General features: G+C 35.2%; 1 protein-coding gene across 2 annotated transcripts; it reads left to right on the forward strand.

Moving 5' to 3' along the window:
• Nucleotides 1-12: 12 nt before the first annotated feature.
• LOC124375537 (G-protein-signaling modulator 2) lies at nt 13-11,821 on the forward strand. Of its 2 annotated transcripts, none has more exons than XM_046833987.1 (5): nt 13-816; nt 1,229-1,754; nt 2,492-2,648; nt 6,179-6,465; nt 8,145-11,821. In XM_046833987.1, exons 2-5 carry the CDS (start codon nt 1,278-1,280, stop codon nt 8,283-8,285), a joined length of 1,062 nt encoding a protein of 353 aa, XP_046689943.1. In that variant the 5' UTR covers nt 13-816; nt 1,229-1,277; the 3' UTR covers nt 8,286-11,821. The 2 variants fall into 2 exon arrangements, with proteins under 2 accessions (XP_046689943.1, XP_046689942.1); XM_046833986.1 differs by having other exon boundaries at nt 15-816; nt 1,224-1,754.
• The last annotated feature ends 247 nt before the right edge of the window (nt 11,822-12,068 follow it).

Here is a 12,068-nt window from a genome sequence, read left to right on the forward strand (position 1 = left end):
AGAAAACCAGAAAGGTTCTGACCAATCAGAATGAACGAGAGATCTAATTAAAACATCTAATTAGGCTTCTGATTGCAACTAAGCCTCAGCGAAGCCTTTAATATGGAGATAAAATACATTGTCAAATCAGTTCACATTGTCTATTCTAAAACGATCAAGTCAGCAGAAGTCGTAGCTACAGACACAGTTAATCTATAAAAGCGTTGCCATGACACATTTCCAGTACTGTTTTATCCTCGCACATTCTTAAACCGAGTCGTGCACTTCTTGTTTTTTTGCTGGCAGACAACAGGAAGTGGTGCAAAACCACAAGTTTTTTTTTTTTTCTTGTATTGAGCAAACGGGCTGCTAGTTTCAACTTGCAAAGCGAGCTGTCAAAAGCAAGAGCAAAACTAAACTCGATACATGTAAATCATCACATTCTTTTGAAAGCCTGCTATAGAGCCTTAGGTGAACTTATGCATCAGGCTGCATCAGGTCTTATGCTTTCGGGCGGTTCACACACACACAACGAGACTCAGGTTACTCAAGTTTTGTAACGTTATTGACCAAGTCTATAGGGGTGGGTTGAAGCAGAGTAAGGAAGAGGAAGAAAGTCAGAAAAAAAAAAAGCAGCCCGAGTACGAAACTCTGAACCTGCCAGCACATCGGCGCATAGCTATTTAATTAGATTCGTTTTCGGAAGGAAAACTCGCAAGTGTGAATTTAATATGAAGCATCTATTTTCGTTTGGCGGCAAAAGGCGAAGCCAATGAGGGCCGCCCACGAGACACAGTCTACACGACGCTTTTTCAACATTTCAAGGGCTGGAAAACGGTAAGAGGCCCTCATGGAACTTTCATTGTGTTTGACAATTTTTTTTCTAAATCCACTTCTTATATGAGATAACATTCTATTCCAGACCTCCTATAATACACAGTCAGTCAATAATTAACTTTCCTGAATTCATTTTGCTCGTGTTCTCTCTTTCTGTAGCGTGTAACAGTTACGAGTGGGTTGTGCAATGGTCATGGGTTTTTTTTTCCCTTTTTGCTGCTGTCAGCTTAACATTTTTCAGTAGGATCTAGAGCGGTGCTCCATGAAGTAAACAAATTAGAACTGTTTTTACCAAGCGACTCTGCAAATATTCCCGATTGCCAAACAAATCCCAGTCGTGTATTAGAATTACCCTGTTAAGTATATTTTTACAAAAATAAGTACTCCCTATACTTTCATAAATTAAGTTTAGAGTTTCCATATCCGCTGGATGACTGAAGGACATACCAGTGCACTCTGACATGGACTGTGTGGAGGTCAAAGGTCCGATCCCGATGGAGGAGCAGCTGGAGCCACTGGTCATCATTGAGGAAGGGGACGAGCAGGACGATTTCGCACATAGCTCCACGAGAGGGAAAGGCGTCCTGAGAGTGAAAAAGGAAGCCATGGAGGACTCGGTGGAAAGTACAGATTCTAAAAATGTGGAAGGAGGTGAACCCGTGCACGTAACTATCACTCGGGAGGAACTGGAAAATCAGCAAAAAGAAGGGTCGGGTTCTGGAAACCGAAAGATGGAGGGAACGAGGGAAACAGATGAGAATGCAGATGTGAGTAATGTCCAAACAGGACCTTTATTAAGGATGGAGAAGGTAGAAGGGGAGATGCAGGGACTGAAGACGGACGCATTGTCTAAAGCAGAGTCACCTGCTGATGATACTCAGCCTTCAGCACATCTCCGCCCCAGAGACCGACTCAGTCCTGAAGATGCTCAGCTAAAGGTAATGTCCTTCAAGAACAGCTGATTATGCTTTCTGAATTGTGTTTTAAGGAGCAACTTGAAATTTTTAGACCCTGCATGTGCGAACAAAGAACACAACGACATGCTTTTCCTGACCTGACCCCAACTCTTAGTAGTAAACCTTGTGACCTGCTGGGCTCCAGTTATAGGTGGAGCTTATTTCAGGTGAAAGTTTAACTTTTTTAAAGTATTTTTTACATCATATGATATTACCAGTCTGGAAAAATGTTACATTACAAACTGATCATTTCCTTGTCTTTCATATGACACATTGTGATACTCTCAGTGTACTATATTGTTTACCCTTGTATGACCTTTACAAGGCAACTTCCTAGCAAACACCATTTTTGGTTAGTTAAAACATTACTGGTTTGTTCATTCGCGAATTTTGTTCTGAAATTAGTCCAATTTGAGTACGAACAACAGAATAATAGATCATCAATAGAACAAAACTGTTCAAGACTGACACGTATACAGTATACTGTTTAATATACATAATAATCACGCCCTAGTTCATGCAGTATAATTACATTTCTATTGTATTTACATACATTAAAACAAGATTTAGAGGTCAAAATTAGATTTCTTTTCCGCTTCTATCAACGTACAGACGAAACGAAGCAGCATCATGAAAATTTACAGATTTAGGATAGAAATCATAAATGAATATATTCACTTTTTCGATAAATTTGATCCCTGTGTTGTGATAATCTGTAGGTCCGCAGATTATCCCCAGATTCCCCGGATGCTCTGTACGAGCTGCTTTGCGCCTTGCAGGAGGGTCGCCGTCTCAACGACCAGCGTTGCTCCTTCACACTGCAGCCACGCCGGAGATGCCACTCGGAGCCTGGAACCCCACGCCACACCCACAAAGGTGAGGAAGTTAAAGAGCCAGAATCCAATTTACTTACAATTCCAGTACTTTAGAAGATACACTATTAGTACGTCATGGTACTGAACTCTTCAACAATCAAAGACTGTGGTTTCAAATTCTCTAGAATATTACAAGCGTTTGTTACAGTTAATTACAGGTGGTTCTATTGATTATATTGTATTTCTCATAGTGTTGAACTTTCTGGAGTTACAGAATTATTTAAAATGTTACTTTATTATTATATAAGGTGCAATATATATATATATGTCTATTATACTATATAGAGAAAGATTTGTGCTACGAAGTGCCAATAATCAAACTTAAATGAGGGCTGAGGGCCCTAAGGTAAACGTCGCATTATACAAAACTGTATTATATTAAAATTAAAATGACCCTCATTTATGATTCCATGATACAGTAATCCCCCGCTTTACCTCGGTTCGAATCTGGCGCCCCCCGGGTTATCGCGGAATTGCATTTGTCACATAACTAATTTGGCTGATTTTCTGGGCACATAGACCAAACAACTTATAGGGAATTGTTTTTTATGGAGTTTTATGTTGAAATAATGAAATTTATTAATAAAAATATAATTATTCATTAGAAAATGAAGTAAAATGTTAATACAGTATGATACCGTATACTTAAAAATAGCATTTTTTGGGGTGGCGTCCGTTTATCGCGTTTTTTGTTTTTTTGATAAACTGGGATTTTTGTATTTCTAAATAAATAAATATCGAGCATATCTCTGTAATCTGGTTCACTAATGCAGATTTAGAAATCAGTGAAACGTATAATACAATAAAAACAGTAGAAACGATCCCATTTCTAGTAAAATAGAGATTAGCACCCTGTACAGCTATTCAAGCTGTAAGCAATAAAATTTACAATTGTAATATCAGTGACCGCTAATCGTTGACATGAAACTGGTTGTTATTTTCGATTTTTTTCGAATTGGGATAAGTTAACTTTGAAGTAAAAGTTTTTCATCTTAAAAATATTAATAATAAAAAACATAAAATGTTAAATTAGAAATAAAGATCTATAATAGAAGCATTTTTTTGTTTTGTTTTTTTACTTTCTTCTCATATATACATATATAAAAATCGAAGGTCACCACTGACCAACTTTAGCTCATGGACCCTAGTTTATACCTAGCTATACCCTTCCTAACTACTATAGTTTCTACTTCTTTTTAATCTTTCACACATTTGCTAACTTTCTCATCACTAGGTTATCTTTTACTGCTTAGTTTTTCTATTACTTTATATTGTTACTAATACTGTAGGCTTGTGGATCGTTACTGATTAAAGATTTAATGTTCTAAAGAATATTACCAAAACCTACTGTAGTTTAATGATAGAATTTCAAATTATTACTACATTTTTATAGCATGATTTTTTCTATAAGGTTGTGTTTACTAAAACTTTATTACACTACATACAGCTACCACCTCTTTGTCCAATTATACCTTCATGTACCTTTCTGTTATTCACACGTGATTGTCAGGTTCTCGCCAATAACATTCCTTTGTTTTTATTGTCACTATTATTCCTGATACTGTATTGTTACTACAATGTTCTCATGTGTTATCGTTTACTAAAATTATTTTACCTTTACTATGATTTCCAATTCTTTAGAATATTAGTAGAACTTTTTACAGTAAATATAGTGTATTATTTGTTATACTCTTACTATTATATTATAGCGTGGCCTTTTCTATAAGGTTACATTATTATTTATAATGTTAGTCTATTAAACTATATAGAGCCATCAATTACTATAGTCTTCTATGTCCAATTATACTTTGGACTACTTTTTATGTTTACTTTTTTTTTTTCGTCACTAGCATTTTTCCTGTATTTTAACCGCTTTCTTGTTACTATTGTTGCTACAAAATTTTCATGTTTTTAAATTATGTTTGTAATAATTATAGCATTTAAAATTATTTTACTGTTACTACTATTTTATAGGTTGGTCCTTTTTACAAAGTTATGTTACTATTTAAATATTATATTACATAGCGCTCCCACTTACTATACTCTTCCTTGTCCAAATATATTTTTTCTACTTTTTGTGGAATTCACGTTTTGTAACGTTTCACAAGCGTTTCTTCATTTTCGCTGCTTTGTTGTTAGTTTCTACTTGTTATTACTTTTACTACAGGTTTCAAATTCTCTACAGAATTCATTCGTTTGTTTGTTGAATTGTTTCTATTTATTATAATTTTTTATAGCGTTTAAGATTTTCCTTTTTTTTTAATTAAGGTTGCATTACTCTTTAAAAGTAGTTCTTTCCTTCCTATTATACTTTCTTCAGCTTTTTTGTTATTTACGCATGTTTATGACTCGTCACTAGCGTCACTTGTATTTCTTTTGTTATTACTATTTTTATATTGTTATTACAATGTTCTTATGTTGCAATTTACTAAAATGTTACTCTATTATACTGCATAGAGTTACCACTTGCTGTACGCTTCCTTTTCAAAGTATACTTTCTTCTACTTTTCCTCTACTTTTCTAATTACTAGTATTCTTTTCTTTTCATTGCTTTGTTGTTATTATGACTGTATTATTACTACAATGTTGTAATGTTTGCTATTATTGTAGGTTATTCATTGTAAAGTGTAAATTTACTACAGTTTTTTAGATTTTCCAGAATATTACCAGAATTGATTACGGTTAATTATAGTGTTTCTATATCTGGTACTGTTTTACAGTGCTGTGAACAAATATTTGCCGCTTCCTGATATTTTGCATATAAGTCACATTTAACTTCTATTAGTTCATGACCTCAATCTCTAACGCACTTAAGTTACGCGGCAGGAAAATGATCCGTTGCACACCAGCAAGTCCAACTCTGATTGGCCTAAAAACGACTAAATGAAGGTTTTTTGGGTGGTTTAGTCAAAGTCTGGAGTTAAATCTGCTGTGACAAAATGACCTTAAACAGGCCGTTCTTTATTCGAAAATCCTCCAATGTGTCTAAATTAAAGCAATTCTGCTATGAAGAGTGGGACAAAATTCCTCCACTGAGATTTGAAAGTCAGACTGCCAGTTTTTGCAAATTGTTGATTGCAGTTATTAAGTTACTATTACGTTACAGTAACTTTTTCGCATAGGGCCTCTGCAGGTTTGGACAGTTTTTTCCCCTTATTAAATGATATCATAATTTAAAAACTGCATTTTGTATTTACTTTATTTGTAACATTAAAATTTGCTCGATGATCTGAATCATTTAAGTGTGACAAATATGCAAAAAATTAAAAAAGAAAAACAGGAAGGGGGCAAATATTTTTAACAGCACAGTACTGTGTAATACTATGACTTGCTGTACTGCAGTCTATACTTTCTTCTGCTTTTTTTCATTTTCATTCTTTATCATCAAATTTATGGATCTGGAGATTTAATTTTACTAGTAACTTTCACTTTCTATAAAGTGACTTTTAGTGTCCCCTACCACAGAGTGGACTTTTTATCAATTCTTACTTATTCTTATTAATTTATACTCACGTCCTCTTTTTCAAATAGTGGTCTTCTCATCCATGACATCGCTGCAGAAGGAGGAGTTCTTTGATTTCGTGGCCACCTCTCAGGCTCGAAGGCTGGACGACCAGCGTGCTGATTTTCAGAGCACTTCCCCAGAAACCCCCGTGCCTCTGTCTCAGGAGTCTCGCCGCCCCTCCAGCGCCCCTGCGAGCTTCTCACAGCCCAGACCCAAATCCAGGAGAAGCAGCTGGAAGGTGATGGAGTTCGGCCAGACTGCTCCCAAACCAGCAGCAAAAGAGGAGCTTTATAACATGATCCTGACCTCACAAGTACGTCCTCCACTTAGACACTGAGCATAAACATTCATTGTGTTGTTCTTCAGCTTCTGAGTGTGAATGTGTTGATCTAAACTTTAAAAACAAAAGGAGATAAGTAAGAAGTGCAAAAGTGCTTATAGGGCAAGTACAGGTTTCTTTCTTTCTTACCTTTAAAACCCTAACTTGGTCAAGGAAAGTTTTTTTTTTTTATATATATATATATTTGTTTGTTCGTTTGTTTTCTTTCTTTCTTTCTTTCTTTCTTTCTTTCTTTCTTTCTTTCTTTCTTCTTTCTTTCTTTCTTTCTTTCTTAGTCTTAATGGGGCAAGTACAAGTTTCTTTCTTTCTTTCTTCCAGAACCTTTAATTGGTCAAGAAAAGTTTTGTTTTTTATATATATATTTGTTTGTTCGTTTGTTTTCTTTCTTTCTTTCTTTCTTTCTTTCTTTCTTTCTTTCTTTCTTTCTTTCTTTCTTTCTTTCTTTCTTTCTTTCTTTCTTTCTTTCTTTCTTTCTTTTCTTTCTTTCTTTCTTTCTTTCTTTCTTTCTTTCTTTCTTTCTTAGTCTTAGTCTTAGTCTTAATGGGGCAAGTACAAGTTTCTTTCTTTCTTTCTTCCAGAACCTTTAATTGGTCAAGAAAAAGTTGTTTGTTTTTATATTTTGTTCGTTTGTTTTCTTTCTTTCTTTCTTTCTTTCTTTCTTTTCTTTTTAGTTCTAATGGGAAAAGTACAAGTTTCTTTCTTTCTTTCTTTCTTTCTTTCTTTCTTTCTTTCTTTCTTTCAGAAGCTTTAATTGGTCAAGGAAATTTGTTAATTTTTTATTATTTGTTTGTTCATTTGTTTGTTTGTTTTTCTTTTTCTTTCTTTCTTTCTTAAAAAAGTAAAAAGTACTAAAAGTTGTTTGTTTTTCTTTGTTGGTTTTTCTTTCCTTCTTTTCTTCTTTCTTTCTTTCTTTCTTTCTTTCTTTCTTTCTTTCTTTCTTTCTTTCTTTCTTAGTCTTAATGGGGCAAGTACAAGTTTCTTTCTTTCTTTCTTTCAGAACCTTTAATTGGTCAAGAAAAGTTGTTTGTTTTTATATTTTGTTCATTTGTTTTCCTTTCTTTCTTTCTTTCTTTCTTTCTTTCTTTCTTTCTTTCTTTCTTTCTTTCTTTCTTTCTTTTCTTTTTAGTTCTAATGGGAAAAGTACAAGTTTCTTTCTTTCTTTCTTTCTTTCTTTCTTTCTTTCTTTCTTTCTTTCTTTCTTTCTTTCTTTCTTTCAGAAGCTTTAATTGATCAAGGAAATTTGTACATTTTGTATTATTTGTTTGTTCATTTGTTTGTTTGTTTTCTTTCTTTCTTTCTTTCTTTCTTTCTTTCTTTCTTTCTTAAAAAAGTAAAAAGTACTAAAAGTTGTTTGTTTTTGTTTGTTAATTTTTCTTTCCTTCTTTTCTTCTTTCTTTCTTTCTTTCTTTCTTTCTTTCTTTCTTTCTTTCTTTCTTTCTTTCTTTCTTTCTCTCTCTTAATGGGGCAAGGACAAGTTTCTTTCCCCAACAAATCATATAATACTAGAAGTAATTTCATTATTTTGGAAAATATTAATAAACGTATAAAGGTCAGATACGTGTGTGTTCACTGAAGAAGATATTTCACAGTGTTGATTTTTCTGAGACGTCTGTAAGCACCCACAGTACACTGACTTTGTTTCTCTGTGCCAGGCGCAGGGCCGTTTAGAGGAGCAGCGTAGCAAAGCACCAGGGCCTATGGATGACGAAGATTTCTTCTCCTTGCTGTTGAAGGTCCAGGGAGGCCGTATGGACGAGCAGAGAACAGAGCTTCCTTTAACCCTTCGGGATTAAAAGAGAGACGCTGGCTAACACTGATCAATATCAATATCTAAAGAGTGTTATTACGGTTAGGTCTGAAATATAACTTCTTTTGTCTAAAATGATGTAATTTATGATCATCGGAGCCTCGATGTATGTGTCTTTAATTGCTGGCAGTGAATTTGTGTTTGAGTGTTGCTTGTAGAACTAGTCTATAAGTAGAGCTGGGGTCAACACTTGGGCTAAACGGTTGCAGCAGGCGTTTAATTTTTGCTGAAGTGTTTCACTGCTGCTGTTTGCTTCAGGAAGGCGTGAAAAAGAAAGATTTTTTTGAAGTGTGTGGTGTAAAGCAGCGAAAGACCATGAGATAAAAAAGCAATGTGGTGTAGAAGCAAGGCAAGACACTGTAAGTGATAAGAACGCACGTTGGTCCATGTATTCATTCGTTTTCGCTTGATTTAATATTCATCCATTTTCCCTATTCGTTTAATAACATAATGTGTAGTAATCAGAATCTCGCGATACCAAATATGAACGATGCCCTACAATGCACAATATTTACAGTCTAACATCCCAATCCTTAAAGAGGATTTCATCAACGGAAGAGGACGTGTAAAGACTCACATTTCCTATCACTCCCATTTCAAAAGCACACAGTATGAACTTCTCAAACCAAAGCCAGAATGTTGGATGAAGCTACTGATGGATCATGTGGACATTATGGTGTTAAAGCATTGTAACTTAAATTTGATTGACATTTATGACCCCAAACTAACATAATGATATACTGATACATATCATGAAACAAGCTTTTTAAGGAAATGACGCGATTCCAAGAAGTGGGTGGAGCTTCACGGAATTCGCTTCGCCGCAAACCGTATTGTTGAAATGAACACATTTCTGAGTTTTGATCGTCGTATTTTTTTCTGAATGCAGAGTTTTAATAGATTTAAACATTTAAAAATATGTTTCTCTACCCGTAGTGTCTAACCTTCAACTGACGATCATTATAAATTGCAGGCGGTCGTATTTAAGCAGCCTGTTATTGAGAAGATTGAGTGGCGCAGGACGGTGAGGTCTAAAAACATTCTCGATAAAGATAATAATCAGTAATAAAATCGAATAATAAATGTACACAGTCCCTAAGTTTATGATCAGAGTCGCACTGTAAAAAATTTTCTATTGATACAAGCTACAGCTGATGCGAGCGTTGTGCTAACGGAGACGTCTAGACGGCGTCTGAATCGCTGCCGATTTCGTGGTTTTTTTCCACTCTGTCAAAGCGACTCGGTTCTTCGTATCGCATAAAAAATGACGTAGCATAACTCTGCGGCTCGGAGCTGATTCACTCTGTGCCTCGGCATAACGAAGGTCCGATATCATGCCACACCAGCGTCCGCTCCGAGTAGAAAACATCAAGTGTGTAATGACTCAGACATGCAGTTTGCACAATGCTAGTCTCCAGCTCTAAGTAGCTCTGAGCCTCCTTTACTTACACATAATCTCTTCGAATTAGCTCGTGATTATGGCGTTTTTCGAGGCTGAGCTACACAGGCGGTCGGAAAAAAAACATCATCCGTGTTCGCTTTGTTTCCAGCTAACTCCAATAAGCGATGTATATGAAAAACACGGACATGTCGATCGATCGGAACGCTAAAGACGTGCCGCGGCGTTCGCCGCTCATGAGCAGCCATGTCGATTCAGCATCGCTTGCTAAAAAACTTTCGATCCTAGATTATATCTCTGGGACAATACTGTAGAAGCAAACTCGTCATGGCTGATAGAAGATTATTAAAAATACACATTATTACTTGTATTTCGTTTGGGGCAGTTTTCTGTATAAAAACAACATTATTCATTTATTAAATGAGAATAGTTGAATTTGAGATTCCTTTGGTACACGGTTATATTTCCAAAGAGCATTCCGTAATAGGAGAGGTGGCATGGAATCGCAGCCGCACCAAAAGCTGCCAGTTCTGGGCCCTTGAGCAAGGCCCTTAACCCAATAGCTGCTCGGTCGTATGAATAAAATCGATGGAAGTCTCCTTGGATTTTCAATGTGACAAAGACTAGCAAACGTTTCGATTTTGATGAGTCTTTTAATAATGTGAAAGCGTTGCCAGGTAACAGCTACACACACACACACACACACACACACACACACAGAAGGTCTTGCACTACTTCACCGTGTTGCCAAGTTGAAAGAACTATTCAAGTATGAATTGATTTCACATGATTACTCTGTGCTTTGATTGTCTTTCTGAGGTACGGAATACATGCTGTGGTATTTAATGGAGGGGGGAAAAGGAAACGTCATCGTTGTTTTGTTGTACAAATTAAAATTGAATGGTTTGTGCTCCAAACTGGGTGGTTATTATTCAAGATATCGGACAGTGTAATTCATTGTTTGATACGCAGTGTCCAACTTCATCATTGGTATCAGAAATTTTCGAGACGAACTCTGTTTACAAGAAAGTTATTTATCTACGTTCACACACTATAGTCTCCTCGCACAGCAGTACAGCGCCCCCTGGCGGTCCGCTCTTTTATTTGATATACCGCCTGTAAAAGTAAAAATGGGGAAAATAAATAAGGAGGGATTAGAACTCACAACCTTCAAATCAAGTCTAAAGCCTTTACCACTGACTTTAACTCTCAGAATAAAATTATATATAAAATATAATGATAATAATCACCTTTATTTTATATACCGCCGTTAAAAGTTAGATCTCGAAGCACGTTCAAAGCATAAAAATAGTAAATAAAAATAACAAAAATATGAAACGAATAAATATACAATGAAAATCGCATATGCATCAAAAATAAATACATAAATAAATAAAAAATCTCATCACCTGGAGGCTATCCCAATTTTTTTTGTTGTTGTATAGCTTAATTGTGCAGGGATTAGAACTCACAACCTTCAAATAAAGGCCGTCTTATCCACTAAACGACCTTTAAGTATAGAATCAACCGAAATCAGAATTGATTTCAGTGCAGGTAATCGTCATCGCTGATTAGAACTAGTAAAGCGTCATGAAAAGACATGCAAAGTCGCACAAGCGTCGGTAAACAAAAACACAATTATATTGCAGCTACTGCAGATTTTCAGATTGATCACTGGATGTAAATACAAAATTGGATGGAATTTCTGGTTTGTTTAAGTACATACATCTGATTATATTGATTTAAATATTATATATATTGATTACGTCACAGTAACTCAAACACAATTTGTAAAATTTGCTATTGGCCAGTTACATTTCGATATAAAGTGAAACTTAAAAACCGAATAACAGCAAACACACACTAGATGGCAACAAAAACTAAGACATAATCACAGCTAATAATCAATAAACCCTTCAGCAAAGAAAATCAAAGCAACACCAGGAAGAATGACGAAGAAGTTAAATAATGACTGTGAAGACGAATAAGCGAAAGTAGATATGAAAACATCTTATTATAACTGACAGCGTGGAATTATTTTGGTCAGCTTTCATCTAGAACTGTTGAATGTACTCCAGGTTGTGTATTAAAATCATGAACAATAAATGTGGGTACTAATCGAACACGATTTGTGTCATCTTCATAATAATAACAATAACTGCCCAGATATGTAATAGATATAAAAAGGTTTTAAAACAGTATGGACTATACTGACAAAAGTACTGGGACACCTGATTTTCCTGATTATATGTAATTTTTCCTTAAATTTTTACCACAAATTGGGAAGCAGATTCCGGTTGGAGAAGAAGATCTCCTTCCTATTGAACACCTTAGAAAATGGATTGTATTTATTCCCACACACTTGAGTAT

Source organism: Silurus meridionalis, chromosome 21, assembly GCF_014805685.1.
Source record: "Silurus meridionalis isolate SWU-2019-XX chromosome 21, ASM1480568v1, whole genome shotgun sequence".
In the NCBI taxonomy this organism is placed as follows: domain Eukaryota; kingdom Metazoa; phylum Chordata; class Actinopteri; order Siluriformes; family Siluridae; genus Silurus; species Silurus meridionalis.